The sequence below is a fragment of the Camponotus floridanus genome, unplaced genomic scaffold (genome assembly GCF_003227725.1).
Source record: "Camponotus floridanus strain SB8 unplaced genomic scaffold, Cflo_v7.5 scaffold289, whole genome shotgun sequence".
NCBI lineage: Eukaryota > Metazoa > Arthropoda > Insecta > Hymenoptera > Formicidae > Camponotus > Camponotus floridanus.
Genome location: NW_020229424.1, coordinates 69,240 through 91,454, shown reverse-complemented (window position 1 = coordinate 91,454; position 22,215 = coordinate 69,240). Strand labels below are relative to the sequence as shown.

General features: G+C 35.5%; 1 protein-coding gene across 2 annotated transcripts; it reads right to left on the bottom strand.

Moving 5' to 3' along the window:
- Positions 1 to 16,998: 16,998 nt before the first annotated feature.
- LOC105257857 (sphingomyelin phosphodiesterase 4) lies at positions 16,999 to 21,851 on the bottom strand. Of its 2 annotated transcripts, none has more exons than XM_020029549.2 (14): positions 21,708 to 21,851; positions 21,148 to 21,447; positions 20,904 to 21,006; positions 20,451 to 20,682; positions 20,138 to 20,357; positions 19,834 to 19,946; positions 19,542 to 19,700; positions 19,310 to 19,481; positions 19,038 to 19,223; positions 18,665 to 18,883; positions 18,492 to 18,584; positions 18,215 to 18,391; positions 17,912 to 18,141; positions 16,999 to 17,814 (listed from the first exon to the last, which is right to left on the bottom strand). In XM_020029549.2, the coding sequence occupies exons 1-14, from the start codon at positions 21,732 to 21,734 to the stop codon at positions 17,724 to 17,726; spliced, it is 2,322 nt and encodes a 773-aa protein (XP_019885108.1). In that variant the 5' UTR covers positions 21,735 to 21,851; the 3' UTR covers positions 16,999 to 17,723. The 2 variants fall into 2 exon arrangements, with proteins under 2 accessions (XP_019885108.1, XP_025265616.1); XM_025409831.1 differs by having other exon boundaries at positions 20,451 to 20,610.
- Positions 21,852 to 22,215: the final 364 nt, after the last annotated feature.

The following is a 22,215-nucleotide window of genomic DNA, read 5'->3' as shown; positions in this document are numbered from 1 at the left end:
AAACCACATCCTTCGATTAATTTTAAACAGAGTTTACTTTAGTTGAGTTTAATTTAAGGTTTATTGCAAGATATATGGATGACAAAATCAGGAACATGCAAAAAATGATGGCCTTCATCGACATTTTCGCTGAGGAAAAATCTTCTCAAATGATCGCAGGAATCTGTTTTTGAAAGATTGATTGTGTTTGGGACACCCTATATACAGGTGATTCAAAATAACCCTGTGTCCCCTCGTGAAATGACATATTGTCGAGTCAATTCTAAGACGATTTTTCCTTTTGCAAAATTTCGTCCGAAGTTAGTTTTCAAATTATTTAAAGAAAGTAGTTAACGCATGACGGGTCGGATACAACAGGCAGGCGAAGGGTGACGCGATTCAACCGTCAGACGCGAGCGCTTACGCGGGGCGCCTACTGCGATCAGCTGGTCGCTATACACATACAGACACACATGCGAACACGTACATTCTCTCTCTGTCTGCTGTCTTCTCTCCTCTCTTTTGTCTGCTCCCTCTCCCTCTCCCTCTCCATCTCCCTCTCCCTCTCCTCTCTCTCTCTCTCTCTCTCTCATTTCTCACTTCTCAACGTGAACGTGTGTCACATCGCTCCGTATAAATCATAGTTTGTACTGCGGTTTAGAGAGGTAATGGGAATAAGAGTTTCCACATTGGTGCTGGGTTTTCGACCATGAACATTATTGTGCGTTATCTAGTCGGAATGTGCTGATTGATGTAGAAAAAACGTAAATTTTTCGTGACATCCCAACGCGCGGAAGACAGGTGTCGATCAAGGTGCCGATGTGGATGACTCAGCAAGCGCGGGCGCTAAGGTAACTAATTCGTGGAAGACGCTCATTCAGACGGGATTCATCGTTATCGAGATTATCAGTCGGTAATGCGGATATGCTAAATCTCGAATACGCGGAATATCGTTGCTCTGCGTGTAAGAAAGAAATAAAAAACGTTGTACAGCAGTGTACAACGTGTACGAAAGTTTTCTTTCACCCTGGGCGTATTTTCAGGCATAAAATTCTCAAGAGGGGATGAATTGGTGAAATGCGAAGGTCCTTTAAAGAAATCGAAAACGAGAGTGATAAGGTCGAAATGAGGAAAACGCCGACAGCGAGCGGGGGTAGAGAAAGATTGGGATCAACGGGTTCAACGGTTCGAGGGAGCAACAGTGACTTCATCAGGTGCGAACAAACAGCAAGGAATGGAGGGAAAAATTGATTGGTTAGTAAATACAGTGAAGGAAATGAGAGACGAAGTAGCTTGTAAGAAGGAAATCAAGACGATGATTACGCAGATTATTAGAGAAGAGTTGGAAACCTTAGGCGAGAACTGAAGAAGTAAAGAGAAATATACAAGAGAAAACCACAGGAAGAATAGGAAGTTACAGTGAAGCAGTAAAAAATAAAAAGAAAGAAAGCATTTTAATCATACAACCGAAGAGGGAGCAGGAATGTGAAATTACCAAAAAATTGGTAAAGAGAAAGGTTGATATAAAGAAGCTGGATGTAGGAATAACAAAGTTGAAGAAAGGAAATAAAGGATCGATTATTCTTGGATGTGAGAGCGAGAGTGAAATGGAAAAGCTGAGGGATACAGTGCGTGAGAAGCTAGGTGATGACTTCAACGTCATAGAACCGAAAGGAATTAAACCGAAAATAAAAATTGTAAATGTTGGAGAAGAAGAAATACAGCTGGATGATGAAGTCTTAATTGATACAATCAAGAAACAAAATAAAAATTAAAGAAGAATTCTACATAAAGATAGTGAAAAGGATGGTTAAAGGTAGGAGTGACGATGATTCCCGTGCTGGAGGTGGAAGAAAAGAGGACGGTTCCTAATTCTGGATGAAAGGACGCATGAGCTGATGCTGAAAAGAGAGAAAATATTAATCGGATGGAGGAAATGTCCTGTGTTTTGATAATTATAGTGTTAAGAGATGTTTTAAATGCTGGGGTTACTATCATATTGCTAAAAATTGTAAGCGAAAAGAAACATGTCATAAATGTGCTGGAAATCACAAAGTAAGTGATGATAAAGGCAACAAAGATGAGATGTGTAAATTATATGCACAAGATTAAAACGTACAACTTGAAGATAAATGACGAACATGATGCGTTAAGTAGAAAATGTCCGACTTTCATCAGAGTATTGGAGGGAGAGAAAAAGAGAGCTGGCTGGGAGTCTACTAAGTAGCAATCATGGAAGGAATCAATTGTATACACGAATTCGCAGAGTGTAATGGCGCATAAAGATGAAATTCAAGACTATATAAAGAGGATGAATCTTGTAGCCGTGGCGTTATCGGAGACTAGACTCATTGTGGAAATTGAAGACAGTGAAATGAATGCGCCGGGATATAGTTTAGTTAGATGCGATGGGGAAAATAGAAACACGGGAGGCGTGATGATTTATATAAGAAATGATATCAAATATGATGTAATAGTAAAGAAAAAGATAGTATCAAACTGTTGGGGGTAGCAGTCGAAATAAGAGATAATATATATAAAGGCGTAATTGTAGTAGTGTATCATTCATTGAGTGCGTCAGACGGCGATTTCTTAAGATTTATAGAGGATGTAGTGGATCTCTTAGTAGCGAAAGGTCAATGCATTATGTTAGGTGACTTTAATATAGACTTAATGGCGGACATGTTTTATGCGAAAAAGTTAGTAAATGAGATGTTGTGTTTGAGTATGAAACAATACGTAGACAAACTGACGAAGATTATAAAAAATAGTCAAACTTTGATAGATTTAGTTTTCGCAAATACTAAGGTAAGCTGTAACGTATATGATAAGCCAAGGATAACAGATTATTTATGGTTAGCGTTGAACTCAATAAAAGTAATATTAAAGAAAAATATAGAGAATTTATTAGTAGAGATTACAGCAAATTTTCAGATAGATGAATTTTTATATGCAGTGGAGGAAGGATTAGATAGTAGAGTTAATTTAGAGGTAAACGAAAGAGCAGAGAAATTTGTTCAGAACATGGTAGAGCATGGTTAGATATGGTAGCACCAATGAAAAAAGTTTAAAATTCCAAAGATATGGGAAGGGAAAAAATGGTATACGGATGAAAATAAGATTAGTTACAAATACAAGGGCACAAGCATATTGCAAGAGCGGTAATATACGGGCAACAGAACAAGATTGATTTCAGTTTAAAGTTGCGAGAAATACGGTAGTTAAAACAATTAGAAGAAAAAGAAAGAATATTATGAGAACATGATAGATAATAATAAAAATGATCCTGTACTAATGTGGAAAACTCTAAAGAAAGTCATAAGAGGAGAGACTAACGGGTTCAAAAGAAATTAATAATGTAGATTTTGAAATATTAAGAAAATATAGAAGAATGTACTTTAGCGAATAAATTTAATATATTTTATATACAGAGCATTAATGACATAATAGAATCTATAGAAAAAAATTATAGTAAAAGTACAAAACTATTTATATTATAAAAAATAGAGGTATAATTGAAAATTTTTGAATTGATAAATTTACAGAAACTAGAACAAATTGTTATGGCCTTGCCACGGAAGAAAGGAACAGATGAGGGAATATCTAGTGATATATTAAAAATGAGCTTTTACGTGATAAAGAATGAACTATTGAAGGTAATAAATGATTCATTAATAAAAGATGCATGTCCGGAGGGATGGAAAAACATCTACTATAATATCGATTCCTAAGATAGAAAAACCAAAGAAAGCAAGTGAATATAGACCAATTAATATATTACCTATTTATGAGAAAATTTTAGAATTAGTCCGTAAAAGGAACAAATAGATGAATACTTACATAGTAATGATATTATATCTGAACATCAATCGGGATTTAGAAAACACCATTCGTGTGAAACAGCGATACAAAGCGTCATTGATGATTGGAAGCTAATAATTAGTAAGGGAAAATGGTAGGAATAATATTCCTGGATTTAAAACGAGCATTTGAAACGGTGGATAGGACAAGATTGCTAGAAAAATTAGATCAATATGGAATGAAAGGAAGGGTACTAGAATGGTTTAGAACTTATCTAAGCAACAGAACACAACAAGTCAAATTTAACCAATTAATGGTCAGAATGTCTTAAACGGTATATGGAGTCCCACAAGGATCGGTACTAGGGCCTTTGCTATTTACAATATATATAAACGATATAATAGAATCTTGTCCGGAAGAGTGCAATATAAAAATGTTTGCAGATGATACATTAGTATATGTAAGCGGGAGAAGTAGTGAGGAATTAGAGAGGAAAATGAACATGGTATTTAACATAGTAGAAGTATGGATAAGTGTTAATAAATTGAAAATGAATGCGAGTAAAAAAAAAATACATGATAGTCAGAAGTGTAAGAAAGGAGCAGAGAGGTAATATTACGTTAAGATGCTCCGACAGAATGGAATTAGAACGCGTTGAAAAAATCAAATATCTTGATGTAATTATCGATGATAAACTACAACTTAAGGACCACTGCGATTATATGCTTAAGAAAATAGGGAAAAAGATTAGTTTTTTAAGTAGAATAGGTAACTTCGTATCAGCGTACACTAGATGTATTGTATATAAGTCCATCATAGCACCTCATTTCGAGTACTGTGTTACTCTATTAATTGGGATGGGAGAAACGCAATTGAATAAACTTCAGGTAGCTCAAAACCGTGCCATGAGAGTCATTTTGCAATGCAATAGATATATCAAAGTTGAGCACATGCTTCAGGCGCTGCAGTTCATGTCCGTAAGGCAACGATTGTATTATAACGTGGGTGTATTTATTTTTAAAATCTTAAATAACATGGCATCGGCGTGACATTAAGTAACAAAATAGAAATAGTGGGAAGGGAAGGTGATAGACAAACGAGACAGGCCAGAAACATAGTATTAACATTTCGTAGAACTAGAAGTGTACAAAAAAGTCTGTTCTACGAAGGAATAAAAATGTATAATTTTTTACCCACCGAGATAAAGCAATGTGAAAGATTGGTATCGTTTAAGAGACTGTAAAAGAATATATATTTAACAATGTATAGTAATTATGTATAGGAAAAAGTAACTGAGAAAGCTAATAAAAGATATCTCTCTCTCTCTCTCTCTCTCTCTCTCTCTCTCTCTCCTCTCTCCTCCCCTCCCTCCCACCCACCCAGCAGTTTTTTGTCATAGTAGATTGCGGTAGTAATAATATTAATATGTTAAATGTTTATTATGTTTACCGCATTCTTCAATCGAACACATGATCGCGTTCGATAGCGCCAGTAGTACCTTAACCTACGCAACCTACTACGACAAAAAACTGCTTGCAGTCGCCGAGTAATTTATCGTCGCATTGTCGCGTCGTCGCGTCGTGTAGTGACGTGTCCGTGCGTGTTTCTTTTATCGAGTGCTTTTTTAATCGCCAACAGTTATTATTCGACAGTGATTAATAGTGATTAGTGATAGAGTCATTAGTAAAATTTCTCGTCTCGTCGAGTGAGTAAATAAATGTGATTATGTTAAAGTTTATAAAAGAATGCAGTTCATGAAAGAAGAAAAACTTTCAGTTAATAATTTAGTGTGGATTTCTGTCTTGTGCAAACGTGATACCTACGTTAAATTTGAGAACGTACGATCTATCAGAAAATTCATTTCTCCTTCAGCAATTACAGCAATACATCAGAAGTCATCGAACAAGGTAATAATAACTATTTTTTGACGTTATGTGAAAACGGATCTTGGGAAGGTCAGTGTGTCAAAGAAAATTCGTGAAAAAGAGAGGTTTTTAGTGGGTAGGGAGTACCGAGTAATTCGACTTGGTACTCGAGTCCCACATAACTCACTGGATCGACTGGTGGGTATGCATAAAATGCATTTTCCCCTCTCGTAAAAAAAAAATTACAGGTGAGAGAGAGAGAGAGAGAGAGAGAGAGAGAGAGAGAGAGAGAGAGAGACAGACAGACAGACAGAGAGAGAATCTTCTCCGCGGGGTGCACCTTGTCGTGGTGAAGCTCCCCTCTTCATTGGAAGAGAGGTTTAAGAGCACACCATTGCACTCCCTCGTCTCTCGTTGGCGCGGGCCGGCAGGAGTCGGGAAGAAGGGTTGCGCTCCCTCCTTGGGCACCTTGATCTGATGCGCATAGGGGTTGGCAGCCCTGACTTCAATCGCCCGGTGACAAGGCATCGTAAGGGGAGGATTGCTCCTTGTTTTTGATATACGGGTGCTCCCGTGGGAGGAGGGTGCCGAGCGATAGGTGCTCCTACCGTGTGAGGCGTTCCTCAAGGGTGCCGGCTGGGACCCCGAAGGACTGTTGAGGTGACTTAGTCACCCTACCGGGCCAGAGGCGGGATTATCTCGGCCTGAGACACCCGAGGGATGTGCGTGAGTATGTGGATGAATGAGTGGGTGTGTGGACGAGGCACAGCCGGCCCCGGTGGATATTCCCATCAGACTAACCAAGGGGGTAGCCCCCCGACCGTGGTGGAGAGGTGACGTCGGTATCTGACCTCTAAGACCTGGAAGACGTCGGAATGTAAGCCCCGGACTTGTGCGGGCAAAGTCAGCCTGAAGGGCTACGTTCAATGTGGGAAGACCGCTCCCTCTCCGCTGACGGAGCCTATGACGGGGTTAAAGCCGGGTAACCGGGCGTGTGTATGGAGGATTACTTGGCCAGTATTTCTTAATACCTGAAGCTGGGCAGGCATTCCCGGCGCAGTCTAGCCCGAGGTTTGGGTTACTCGTGATTCGGATCCACGGGATTCAATCGATAGGGGTGACGTAAAATCTTTAGCATCATTCTGTGGACCTGGCCCTCTCCAGGAACCTTTTTTTCAGTAGAATCACTGTGGACGACTAGGACTGGCCACCCGAAAGCCGCTTCTCGGTTGTTGTCCACCTTCATTAGAGTTACTAATCCGGCAGGGAAGCAGCCCTACTGCGGTAGGGCTCCCATGATGGGCGAACTGTCGTTAGTCTGTTGCAGGTATAATATAGAAGACTATCATATAATATTCGGATTGGGGGTGTTAACTGGGAGTGTTTTTAAGGGAATGGGGCTCATATGCAGTGTTTTGTAAACGTTTCGACATTAGCTACAAGAATCTATAACAAAAACTGTCGAGTTCCATTTGAAATTTTTTACGTTATTTGTATGCAGCTCGTAAGGGTCATTTCAAGGTCATGCCGTCTATGCCACATAATATATCTTTTCATACCATAAAAATTATGTCTAAGACATTTTGTCGAAAAATGAATAGTTTCGGAAACAATTGTTTGCTTCCATACTTTTTCCCCACCCTGTATATATATATATATATATATATATATATATATATATATATGTTATATGAAATATATATATAAATATATATGAAATTTACCCCCACCCATATTCTCCTATTCGTCACCACGACCACCCTCCCTTTAGCCCTCTCTGCCCTCACCCTTTCCACTAATTTCCACCTAACTTTCCTTTCCTTCCGTTTCCCCATCTTCGCTATTAGAACCATCCCCGCTGTCCCCTTCTCTCTATCACCTCGTTCATTTCCACCCTTCTTCCTAACTCTTCAGCCACAATCCCCTCCATCACTCTCCTTCTCTCCTCCGAATTTCTCCCCCCTCTATTCCTCTCCACACCACGTTCATTCTTCTTTCCCTCCTCATCATCCACTCCTCCCCCCTTTCCCTACTCCTCCTCTCTGACTCCTTCCTCTCCTTCTCTCTTCTCACTCTATCTCTTCTCTCTTCAAATTTTTTTCACATGCCCTCCTCCTCTTGCTTCCTCTCCTCTCTTCATGGCTCTTCTCTCTTCTCTTCTTCCCTCCCCTCACTAGCCCTTTTCCTCTTCCTTTTTTCCTCTTCCTCTTCTTCACCAACCATCACCAATCTTCCTCCTCCTCTTCACTCCTCCTACTTCTCTCCCCCGAGTTTCTCCCTCCTCCTCTTCTTTCTTGATCTCATTTTTCCCTATTGACTTCTCCCCTCTCCCTCTCTTCCTCTTCTTCTCATCTCCATCCGTCACTCTCCCCTTCCCCTCCTCCTCCTTTCCTCTTCCTCCCCCTCTTTACCCCTTTACCTTTTCTTCCTTCCTCTCTTGTATGCCCCCTTCCTTCCCTCCCCTCTCTTCTGTCCCTCCTGATTTCGTCCACTCTTCCTTTCATTCCGTGCTGACCCTCCACCTTCCTTTCCTCCTCCCGTACTTTCTTTTCCTCTTCCGTTCTCTTCTCTTCATCTCTCCGCTTCATCTCCCTTAATGTGACATCCTCTTCTCTCCTGACCGCTTCTGTCCTCTCCCTCTGTCTCCCCTTCTCCCTCCTTTCCTATCCTTCCACTACTCTTTTCACAACTCCTACCAGTTCCTCCACCGCTCTTCTTATACCTCTTAACTCCTCCACCATGCCACCACTCTTCACCGGTTTCGTCATCTCAACCACTTTTACTGCCTGAACCACGTGCTTCTTAATTCCGTCTTATCACTTTTGTCTACTCATCAATATCTCGATCATTCTTCCCTAGTGGCCGTCTTCTCACGCCATCTACCTTCTTTTCCAGAGAATTTCATTCCTCTATCGATCCCTCGATCTTCTACTTCCCTAGTGGCCCTCTTCTCACGCCATCTACCCTCTTTTCTAAAAACTTCATTCTTTTATCGGTCCATCGCTCTTCTATTCTCACGCCCTCTCCAATTACTTTTTATCATTGAACCGCTCTCTTTCTCTTGCCACCTTCCCTCTTCCCCTCCACCTCACTTCCTTCCTTACTCAGCACTTTCACCATAATTATACTCCTCCATAATTTCCTTCCTGTTTTTCCTCCGTCACTACCTCCATGTCCTCCTCTTCTTCTACCCCTCCTCTCACTTTCCTCCAACTCTCTCCCCATTTTATCACCTTTATCCACCTCATTTTCCTATTCTACACCACCACACTTTCCGCCCTGTCATTCTTTACACGTCATGGCCGACCCTCCTAATGGGTGGGGGGGAAAGCTTGGGGATGGGACACAGAAAGGAACGAATGGAAGGAGGATGAGGTGGAGACGGAAACGGAGGGAGAAAGTGATGAGAGTTAGGAAAGGGGGGAGAGGAGAAAGGTGGAGGATAAAGGGGGAAGAGGGTTAGAGAGGGGGGGAGGAGGGTAGAGGAGAGAGGAGGAGGGGCAAAGGAATAGGTTAGTTATGTTACAGGAAAGAGCTGTAAAGGAGAGAGCACTTGATGACAGAGGAAGGAGGAGGAAGATGCAGGAAGGGCCCTGAGAAGGACAGCAAGGAGGAAGGGAGGAGCAGTGGAAAGGAGGAGAAAGGAAGGAGAAAGACCGAGAGGAAGCAGGACTGAGAGGAGGGAGACACAGAGAGGGAGAAAGATGGAGTTATAGGGGGGAGGGTTTTTATGTGAGGAAGAGGTAAGGGTGCGTGGGGAGGGAGAGGGTTCTAGAATGTATGGGTCGCAAAATGGCCAGGTCGGGAAAATTGGAGGGATTATGATGTAAAGGTTCGGGAACGCTCCCTGCAAAAGCGCCTTGTAAACCCTGAGGGGATAGACAATAAATTAATGGAATATATATGAAATTTAATTTAATTCATAAAAATAGGAAAAGTAAAACCATTTTCGACAAACGTGCTCAATACACTGCTATATACACACACATATATAGAACACACACACACACACACACACACACATATATATATATATATTAATACAAACAAATGTTACAAACACATGTGTTGAGCACGTTTGTCGAAAATGATTTTACTTTTTCTATTTTTATGAATTAAATTAAATTTCATATATATATATATATATATATATATATATATATATATATATATATATGGGACGTTTCACGTCAACCGGATCACTTGTCTGCCCAAAATTTGAAGCGACCTACAAAGACGTTCGATAGCTTAAAAAATTAGTCTTTACTAGTACTTTCGAAAGTTATGTGCCCCGTTTTGAAATTTAAAATGGCGGATCCAATATGGCTGCTGAAAGTGTGAAAATTAGTAAAAAGCTAATCTTAACTTGGGAGTTACATTACTAAAATTCAAGACGGCGTATCCAATATGGTTGCAGAAACCGTAAAAAGACTACTTAATTTAAAAATCAAATTGTTACTGTGGTTACTACTCTAACGTTTTTTTTTCAAAGTAGTTAGTGAGCAATCCCATCGGTAACTCAGTGAGCTGTTAATATTATATTTTCTCCAGCAGTCTTTTAAGAAAGTTGATGAAAATTTCTTAACTTTCTTAAAATCAAATGTTGCTTCTCCAACAGTCCTTTTCAGGATAGTTGGTGAAAATTTCTTTTTCGCGGTTCAGTAAGCTGGTGTTGCTTCTCCAACAGTCCTTTTCAGGATAGTTGGTGAAAATTTCTTTTTCGCGGTTCAGTAAGCTGGTGTTGCTTCTCCAACAGTCCTTTTCAGGATAGTTGGTGAAAATTTCTTTTTCGCGGTTCAGTAAGCTGGTGTTGCTTCTCCAACAGTCCTTTTCAGGATAGGTGATGAACTAATACCATAGATTGCTTAGAGAGTTACTGTGGTGGTTTCAACGGTCTTTTTCAAATTGACTGCCCTTACCTTTGAGTATCGGATTCCTAATTAGTAGACTTTTTAAAAATTAATCTATAAAATATTAATTAGAGAAAATGGAAAAGAAACGCAAGGACGCTACAAATGAGCCAAAAAAGTTATCTTCCAATAGATGTTCTAACCCATTAAGAAGGGATGGTCATATCGGTAAAAGTTTGAGGAACATTTCAGAGAATATCTCTAAAATGTTCCCAAACCTAAGTCTGAACGCAAAAATTTGCAGCCAATGCCGAAAAATGTGTAATGAGACAAAGGCAAGGGATTCCTCATTTTGTGAGGACACTGAAGATTCGGATTTCAATGATAATGACCATTCTCCAAGTAAAAAGATTTGTTTGTCCAGAGAACAACAATTAGAAGATCTTTTGGAAGGTTTAAAACATAAATTTAAAAATTTACCTGAGAATGATCCCCTCCGAGTAAGTATACTCACAATAGCTCCAGAATGTTGCAGTATTCGTCAAATAGCTGAAGAATTCCAGGCTTCCTATACAATGGTCAAACAAGCAAAAGATCTTAGAAAATCGAGCGGAGTTTTAGCAATACCGCCACTAAAAAAAGGAAGGAATTTACCTGATGAAACAGTTTCCAAAGTGATTGAGTTTTACGAAAATGATGAGAACAGTCGTATAATGCCGCACAAAAAGGAGACTGTCACTGTACGTATCGATGATCGTAAGGAAAAAAAGCAGAAGCGTTTATTATTGAGTGACATTAAAGTACTGCACACTTGCTTCAAAAAGAAATATCCTTTATTTCCTATTGGTTTGACCAAATTTGCTGAACTTCGGCCAAAATGGTGTGTCCTTGCTGGTACTTCAGGAACACATAATGTATGCGTTTGCGTTATTCATCAAAATGTTAAGGCGATGATCGATGCTGCAGGTTTGGAAACATTCAGCAAAAATTTAAAAACTATCTTAAACAACTCTGATGATTGCATTCGTTTCATTCTTTGTGATAAACCTAAAGATACCTGTCATGTGCTTCAATGCAAGGATTGTCCTAAACTAGAAAATTTTTCTGATCTTCTGTTAGGAATATTGAATCAAAACAATATTCGGCAAGTAATTTTTAGTAAATGGCAATCTACTGATCGATGCACTTTAAGACAAGAATGTCTTCCAACCGAAGATTTCGTAGAAGAACTTTGCGAAAAGCTAAAAGAACTAATTTCTCACGATTTCATCTCGAAAGCTCAGTCAAAATTCATTTCTAATAAGAAGGAAAATTTACAAGAAGACGAGGTATTACTTCAGTGCGATTTCGCTGAAAATTAAGCCTATGTTTTACAAGACGCAGCACAGGGTTTTCATTACAACAATGATCAATGCACAGTTTTCACAGTTTTGTTTTATTACCGTTCTGGTGAACAATTAGAACATCAAAGCATCATTTTACTATCAGATAGCACAATTCATGACGCAGCTGCTGTATATACAGGGTGTCCCATTATAAAACATCCAGTCGAATATCTCGAAAACCAAACCCAGGAGAGAAAAATGTTTCAAAAGTTGTTTGGTTTCGAGGAGGCCATAAGATGGTACCATTGGTTTGACCTTGAAGAGTCATTTGAAGATCACGTGAAGATCACCTCAATTTTTTTAAATGGTACCCCCTATTTTTTATTAGATATTTTTGTAGCCGACCTTGAGCGCTTTCCAAAAACACTATAATAAAATATTTTTTCGTTCGAGTATTTTTCGAGTTATGAGGCTTGAATAATTTCTTAATTCTACATAAATCATAAAATATCTAGTGAAATATTCATTTTTCGATTATTTTACCTTAATACTTGTATGCACAAAATAATGTGAAAAATCGATTGGTGTAAAGAAAACACATAGTTATTTTTAAGAAAAAATATATAATTTGCAATTAACAATTACATATTTTTTCTTTGAAACAACTATGTGTTTTTTTTACACCAATTGATTTCTCTCATTATTTTGTACATAAAAGTATTAAGGCAAGATAATCGAAAAATGAATATTTTACTAGATATATTATGGTTTATGTAAAATTAAGAAATGATTTCCAGCCTCATAACTCGAAAAGTACTCTATGAAAAAATATTTTATTATAGCGTTTTGGAAAGCTTTCGAGGTCAGCTACAAGAATATGTAATAAAAAATAGGAGCTGCCATTTGAAAAGATTGAGGTGACCTTCACGTGACGTTCAAATGACTCTTCAAGGTCAAACCAATGGTACCATCTTATGGCCCCCTCGAAACCAAACAACTTTTGTCTGAAACATTTTTCTCTCCTGGGTTTGGTTTTCGAGATATTCGACTGGATGTTTTATAATGGGACACCCTGTATAATGCAGCAAAATGTGATACCAATAATTAGAAAAATTTGTCCAAAATTTAAAAAAATCATTTACGCTACTGATGGTGCTAAACAGCACTTTAAAAAAAGATACCAAATGAGTAATTTAATGAATCACAAGAACGATTTCGACGCAGAAGTCGAATGGCACTTTCATGCTACAGCACATGGTAAAGGACCATGTGACGGTCTTGGAGCTTCTCTGAAAAGGGAGGCGACTCGTTATAACTTACAAGTACATCAGAATAATGCTATATTGAATTCAACTAGGCTCTTCACTTGGGCAAAGGGAAAATTTGAAAATATTAAATTCTTTTATTACTCTAAAGAACATCATCAAAAGACAAAAAAATTTTTGAATAAAAGGTTTTCTACAGCTCCAGCTGTCACTAACATTCAAATGAGCCACGCATTTATACCGACATCAAATAAAGTATTGAAAGTAAAAAGGTATTCTGCTGCGAAGGATATCATTTCTATTGTGCAATATTGAAGCAAAAGATATAAAAACCTATTTTTTATTGTAGACTATGCCATGATTCATTATTAAGAATATTTAATACCATCAATGTAAAGAAAACTGAAAGTGTTTACGTGAACACACGTTTATGAGAAGACAATATACCTTGCAGATTTTTAACTACTTTCAAAATTTGAAACATCAGTTACTGGTATAGAACCGAACCCACCCAGATTCAACATCACAGACACTGAATACCAAGCCATTTCAAAACCGAATCAATATTTAAAAACATGATTACGTTAAATTATGTAGATTTTTCTCCAATTTTCAGGCTTTCAGCCGCCATATTGGATCAGCCATTTTGGATTTCAGTGACACAACTCTAGGATTGTGATCAGAGACACTGAAAACTCCTTTCTAAGCAATTTCAACGCCAATGTAATTTTGAAAAAGGAGATACTGTGGAATTACGTAGGCTATTCAATAATTATTCATCCATTCAGCCGCCATATTGGATCCGCCATTTTGAATTTCAAAACGGGGCACATGACTTTCGAAAGTACTAGTAAAGACTAATTTTTTGAGCTATCGAACGTCTTTGTAGGTCGCTTCAAATTTTGGGCAGACAAGTGATCCGGTTGACGTGAAACGTCCCATATATATATATATATATATATATATATATATATATATATATGATATATATTTATATATATATTTCCTATATATATATTTATAATCATATATATATATATGTTCACAATTCGTTTATATTAATGTATATATAGTATACGTATTCAATATTCATTTATAAGAATTATACGATTAACTTTTTATATGAAAAAAATATATTGATATTTTCTTACAACTGATAAATGTATAATATATTTATCAGTTATAAAAAAATATATGATATAAAAAGCTGTAAAAGAAAACATTTAACGCTGCCGCATGTATCGAGATGGCGACAAGCAAGCAGCGTGGTCCATCCGTTGCCAGCTTAGGCTGCGTTCCAAAATTCACTGCCAATACTGAAAATCTATAGTTTACGTGACATACACTATAGATTTTCAATACTGGCAGTGCATTTTGGAACACAGCCTTAATATGAAGAAGACAAATAATTGTAGTCTGTCCTTTTCTATTATCCGAAGCTAGCCGAAGCGCCGAGTTCACACGTACATGGCTTTCGCTCGTGTGCGTCACCGTCTCCACCTTCCCCTCTCACGGTTGCCGGTTGCCAGCGTATACGTTCTGGCATCACTGCATATACCACCTTACCATGGCAGCATGAATGGAAATCTCCCCGCTCCTTGCCATTCAAAACAAGAAAAAACTTTACCTCACAGTGCTGTATGTCGATGATTATTTCAATTCGCGTTGTTTTGTTCGTACCATTTAACAACTATCACATGGATTTTTTTTTAATCAGTAGATTTCTTATTTTATTTATATTTAATATTTTGAAGAAAAAATGAAACGCAATGTTATGTTCTAGTAAATATAAATAAGAAAGAGAAAGCAATTAAATTGTTTTCAAAATGTATATATATATTATTTCTTATTTATATTTTTTTATATTTTTCTATTTTTTTTATGATGATTTGTTTGTCACCGGGGCTGATAAGGGTGAGGTCACAGTTGTCATGAACAAAATTGATTATGTGGAAAAAATGGAGGCTCTTTTGAGTGATCAATCCACTTATAAAAAATTGAACAAAGATCCGATCAGGAAATTAACGAATAAAATTAATACCATTGTCAAATCATGGCGCAGTAACGATTTAATTAATGAGTCCACATATAAAAAATTGAACTCCACTAATGGTAATCTGCCACGATGTTACGGTCTGCCAAAAATTCATAAGTCTGGTTTTCCACTACGAATCATTGTGTCAGCAATCGGTAGTCCGTTATATAACGTCGCGCAATACATTCACGATATACTAAAGATTTCGATTTTGGAATCTAAATCTCATATTAAGGATGGTTGGACGTTTGCCAGCATTTTGAAAGATAAATTTATCAGGGATGACGAAATAATGATTTCTCTCGATGTTACTGCATTGTTCACTAATATTCCCAAAGATTTAGTTTTAAGTGCGGTCACTAAACGTTGGAATCACATTGCCCCTAACACAAAATTCAACTTATCTCAGTTCTTATACGCGATTGAAACGGTTCTCGACTCCACTAGTTTTTCATTTAATGGACAATTCAACAAATTTTTAGTAGTCCTATGGGTTCCCCCCTGTCACCTATTTTGGCAGATATCGTGATGGATCACTTGGAAACGCATTGCTTAAGTCAACTAAGTTTTAATGTTCCGACGTATTATAGGTATGTTGATGACATTTTTACCATTGTTCCACGCTCAAAAGTTGAAACGATAAAATCGACCTTTAATAATTACCATCAACGCTTAGCATTTACGCATGAAACCGAGTCTGATTCTTGTATCAGTTTTCTTGACACGATTGTTATCCGTTCGGATGGTCGTCTTTTGACTGACTGGTATAGGAAACCCACCTGTTCCAATAAATATACTAATTTTTATTCTAAACATCCGTTCCAATATAAAATGAACACCATTTACAATCTTGTTGACCACGCCATTTTATTGGCAGACACTCGATTTCATTCCAAAAATATTGATATCGTTAAGCAGATTCTTTCCAACAATTGCTTTCCGAATCATATTATTAACCGCTATGTACAAAAAAGATTATATTTTTTAAAACACCGTGATAACGCGAATATGGACAATGAATCCGATAATGCAGTTACATCTTCGTACATTTCCTTGCCGTTTGTGGAGGGCTTGAGTAGTGAAATTGATCGCGTTTTTAAAAATGTAGGTCTTAATGTCGTCTACAATGTGCCTAAAAAATTCAACGCATTAATTAAACGTGGTAAAGATAGGCTGTCTACTAATAACATGACTGAAGTCGTTTACAAATTAGACTGCAAAAATTGTAACAAGTCATATATTGACCAAACAAAAGACATGTAAGCACTCGTGTAAAAGAACATCGCAACAACATAAAAGTGCACGAAAGTAATTTTTCTGTTATCAGTAAACATAAAGCTGAATTTATCATGACTTCGATTGGTCATTACCAGTTATTTTACATAATGAGAAACACGTGAGAAAGAGAGAAATCGCCGAAATGTTTTTTATAAAAAAGTTTGACAACACGATCAACTTACAAAAGGACACTGAAAATTTAAACAATATTTATGATAGACTAATAAAGGTTGTCTAGTTTCTCTGTGTATTGATGGAGACGGTTGACATGACAATCTTGACGAAGTGATTTCCTTATTTCTCACGATAGAATAGTTAACTAAATTATTGTATGTATTTAACTTGCCGCTCATTTTTTATTTCAAAATCAATGTAATTTATTTTTTTGTGTAATACTGGAAATAATTTTTTGTAGTTCACTCGAAAAGAACCAAAACCATGGTCGAAACGTCGTGATTCACTTTAATAAAATTTGTCAGTGTGGTCGTTTTTAATTACTTCTTGTATTTTATTTACTGGCGACCTTGAAGAGTTTAATGTTATATTTTTCTATTGTTTATAACAAACACAAACATTTTTTATTTGGTATATATTCTTTATAAATAATTATAATGTAAATACACACAACTAAGAGTATGATTTACAAACGTTACTAAAAATATATTATACAAAATGTTTGAAGATTCATGAAATAAATCTTGATGGTAGATTTTACCAATTTCTTTTTTCAAGAAACCTGAATTTTTTCCGACGCATTCCCAAAGAACTGCATTCTTGTTTAAATCGCCGTGAAGCAAACAACTAGCCACACGACAGCATTGGATGTGTATACTGTGCATAACATCTAATAAATTACATTAACCACGTTCTTTAAATAAAATTTCAAAAAAAAATAGAAAAACAAGAAAATAGAAAATAAAATCAAAGGTGATCCAACCAGAGATGTATAGCTCTTTAAGGATGTGTCGGACACTAACTATTTAAAAAAAATTGATTGTCTTGATGAATCCTAATACCTGTTGCAGTTTGTCCATGAATCCTGAAGAAACATTTTGTATATATGTATGTATGTTTATATATATACACACACACACACTAACATTTACAAATGTGTGTGTGTGTGTATGTGTGGGCGCGCGCGCCTGTATCGAAAATTGTTATATATATTCAGAAATCCTAATTATGTATTCTCCTATAATTATTCTCTTAATTTATATATTCATAAAAATATTGTTTAAAATAACTTATGTAGAATCTTATTGTAATTTAAAAAACTGAAAATATTATCAGCTAGAAAATGTATTTGATCTGAAAAAACTTATATCTTATGGAAAATAATGATGTAACATAGCACGTATGACTACATACATAATCCACACCCAAAGTACAAATCCCAGGAATTTAAAAAGACCATAACTATAAGAGAAAATATTGTAAATGTAGAATAATGTGGAAGTTATCCTAACGTATTTCAATTCACAATAATTTAAAAAGCGATTATGGAATTACGTACGTGGTAAACCATGCGATAAATATACCACATGATATACTGATAAGAAATGTGTAACTGGCTAAAGGTCGCAAACTTAATCGAGGTGGCAGTCGTTCCTCGCAACCACTAATAAATCCGTTAGGCGTACGTTTTGGTAACTTCACGACCGTAACAGGTGGCATGAGTAATTGTCGAGAAATATTACCGAAGAAGCTCTGTTTGTTGTATAGTGCAATGATCTCACGTCGATACTGTAAATCGTAAGTTCTTAGATCGACGAACAGTTTGTTTTGCATTAAAAGTAAATATATATATATATAATACCTTAAGATTAATGTAACAGCATAATTTGTAGAAATTTCTAACGAAAAAAGCACACTCATTAGTTCGAATTGGCTGTAGCTCTGGATCACCCATATACTCGATATATCGGCATGTTTGTCTATCTTCTTGCAATGATACAAAAGTACCTGGTCTACTCGAGTTAAGACTAGATTCCGTCTAAAAATTAATGGTATTTTTTTGTAATTAGCTGAAGTTTTGATAAATTCTATTTTACTAAAAATAACAAACAATCAAGAACATAATCAATTTTTCACACCTGGGATTGATGACAAAAAGACGTGGATAAAATACTATCGTGATATTCTTGATCCGCCACTATAGCAACTTGTGGAATGTCTTCAAGTTTGATCTGTAATAATTGCGAGTGTATATATTTATATTAATATAGATATATGATTTATGTTATGAGTATAAGAAAAATCTAATTACTTGAAATATATCTATCAGTTGCTGCTGAGTGGTAGCCAAGAGTAGGGGAACGCGTCGTCGTTCTTCTATACTGATATCATCTGAGGAATAATCTTCACAATTAATAAATTCCCATAAAGACAGCAAGAAGCGCTTTCCTCTCTTTCTATTTTCCAGAGCTTCAACCAAACTGGTCGCAGTTAAATGTGCTTGTTTAATAGTACTTAAAAACCATACAACCTATCAAAGAAAATTATAATAAAAAATTTAAAAAGTTAGTCCATAATTTAGTAATAATTTAGTATCAAATTAGTATCCAGTTTAATATTAAATTAATCTAATATTAGATTGATAATCAATAAATATCTAGAAATCTATGAAAAATAAAAAATACCTGTGAAGTGATAGCTGATGAAAACATAGGCACATACTGATAGGTCGGACCTTCCAGTTCGAGAATCTGTTGCCTAACAATCGATGTCCATTGATTGGTAGTTAATCGACTTTTACTTAAACCTACATCATCCATGCAACTTTCTATTTCACATATCATTTTTGCTAAATGTGCTTGCGAAAATACCTATGAAATATAAAATGGAAAAATATACCTTTAATATACCTTTTTAAGTAAATAAATAATATATTGCCAATAAAAATAATGCATGCCTTTGTAACTCTAAATAACATTGTTGCATTCTTGGGTGCTACCAAATCAATTCTCATAAATCTTGGGAGCAACTGTTGAAATATAGCTGTATATGCTAATAAATTACTGGCAACAAAAGAAATCCATCTTCCAGTATCATGAATTTTACCTCTTTCTTCTTCCTCTGTTTTACTGAAAATATTAAAGCATTAGCAAGAATATTTTGATAATATTTACAATATATATATGTACCCTTCTTTAGTGTATGTTATTTCCGGAATGTATCTCCATGGTTGAATAAAACTCAACCAAGCTTCCAATATTAATCTAAATGAACTATCTAATGGCCAATGATGTATTGCTTTTCGCAGAAATGTGTATATTTTTCCTTGAACTGAAGGAAGAATTATTCTGACAAATAAAAATAAAATAATAGTATTAAAGAAGTTATATAAGATAAAGGATTATTATAAAATATATATGTATACTATATATTATATGAATATATTATATACTATATAAATATATTACAATATTTTAATACCTCTTCAATTCATCCATAGCGCTCTTATCACCTGTTGCACTATTCGTAAATTCATGCAGAGTTTTTATAAACCCTCTTACAAGGCGTACATGTTCACCAGAATGTATGCTGTGCTAAAATTAGATGTTACTTTTAGAAGCTATAATCAAATTAAAATAATTAAATCAATTATAAATGATAAAAATTATTAATACTTTTATTGCGGAAATATTTTTTAATATATTTTTATATTTATTTTCACATACTATATGTATTTTTACATACTATATACTCTGTGTTTGTTAATTGTGCATAGAAAACTTACTCGTAGCGGTATTGTTAAGTAAGATGTATTTAATTGAGAAGTTAATTGGGTGTCCTCTGTATATTCCAACCAAAAATCGAGAAAAACTTGTACTATAGTCTCGCTTCTCCATACTAGCGATAAATATTGTTGTTGCGGTACTCCTGATCCAGGGGTTGTCGTTCCTGGTGATAATATAGACGTCTTGAGAAGTCTTGGAGTTTGCAATCTCTGACAGTCTCTGATTAAAATTTAAGATATATAAATGTAATATATTTACTGTTTTAATTTATATAACTTATTTCTTAAAATAAAATAAATAACTAACCCATACCTTCTGAATTCTGGTGACTGAGTTAATTTTCTTGGTGGAGTTTTTTTGATGTATGGTCCAATCATTGGTAGGACGATAGAATTATCCTTTGGAAGGAAATGATCAAAATAATTATGTGCTAATTGAACATAAACTGTTTCCCAATTTGCCCATATATTCTCTGATTGTTGCAGTTGCAACCAAGGATTGGTCAAATGATATGCAAAATGAAAAATATAATATTCAAAGGGATATATATATCTGCATTAAGGAAAAATCAACAGTAATGTAGCATAAAATATATTAAGTAAAGAATAAACAAAAAACACTGATATATAGGATTATGATATTATTAAAGATTTCTTTTATTTTAGCAAGCATTGTTATATCATAGACATTATTATAATTTTAATTAACAATTAGATACACAATATAATGATTATACACATTATAATAGTATTTGGTGAAGGATACTCATACATAAAGCTGACGGAACACGTGTTCCTTGGTCATCTCTAATTTTATCAAGATAAAATGGTGATATTACTGCTTCTTCCAACATGGAACGTATTTTTGACTAAAATATGAAACAATAAGGTTTATAGCAGTAATAAAGTTATCATATATATGTAAAATTTATAATATTAATATATATATATATATATATATTTATTTATTTATTTATTTATATATATGCTGCATAAATTTTTAGACATACTGGAAGATATGATATTGGAAAATTGTATTTCAGATAACAGTCTGGAAGTAATTTGTAACATAAAGAAAACATTGGTCCTTGTGGATTAAGAAAGTTGCATAATGCTTCATATTCTTGTGGATTTTTTTTAAGTGTAATACTGTGCAGATTCCATCCAATATTATCTACTATTCCAAATAAGGAATCTATTAGTAGAGGAAAAACAAGCTGCAGTTCAGTAGTACTTGACTCGTCTATCAATATAGCTAAATTTCTACATCGTTCTATTAGTGGCTCATTTAAATATCTTTGTGCTCTAATCTAAAAAAAATGATATAGTAATGTGTGTATTATTTATCATACTTGCAGTAATATATATTATTACTATTGTAATTGATAATTATGATTATGATGCATTGCAATTTTTTTCGACAAATAATTAATGAATCTATAATATCATGGTTGAAACATAAGTATATTTTTTAATTAATATAATTTGTGTTCTTTTTAAAGATTTTTATACTACTCTGATTTTTAAGGTTATATTTCATTATAAATCAACTGATATATAATTTACATACTGTAGCAACATCAGTAGAAGCAGCCATTGTTTAAAGACTTTTCGTCCTTGAATAAACTATAAAAACCATTTAAAAAATAATAAACAATAATTTATAATTTATAAAATAATTTATAATGCTGTTTACTCATATATCACATATATGCACACATTAAGGCCTTTGCACGTACAAAAATTTAAAGCCGGATCTACATTGGTAGTACCATAACGTCGCAAGTCGTAGGCAAATTGACCAATCATGGTTGATTATTTTTGAAATAATCGACTGTCGTTGGTCAATTTGCTTACGATTTACGACTTGCGACGTTATGATATGATCAATGTAGATCCGGCTTTAGGGCTTCCACACAAGGTGTTCCGTATCGCATTAAGGCCATTCTACAATGGCCGTAGCATAAGATTGTAAGGCATAAGGGCCTATCCATAGACATATATAATAGACTGCGCCATCCCGTGAGAGGAGCTGACCACCACACTGAAGGACAGAGACATTGCACGAGTAATGCTCT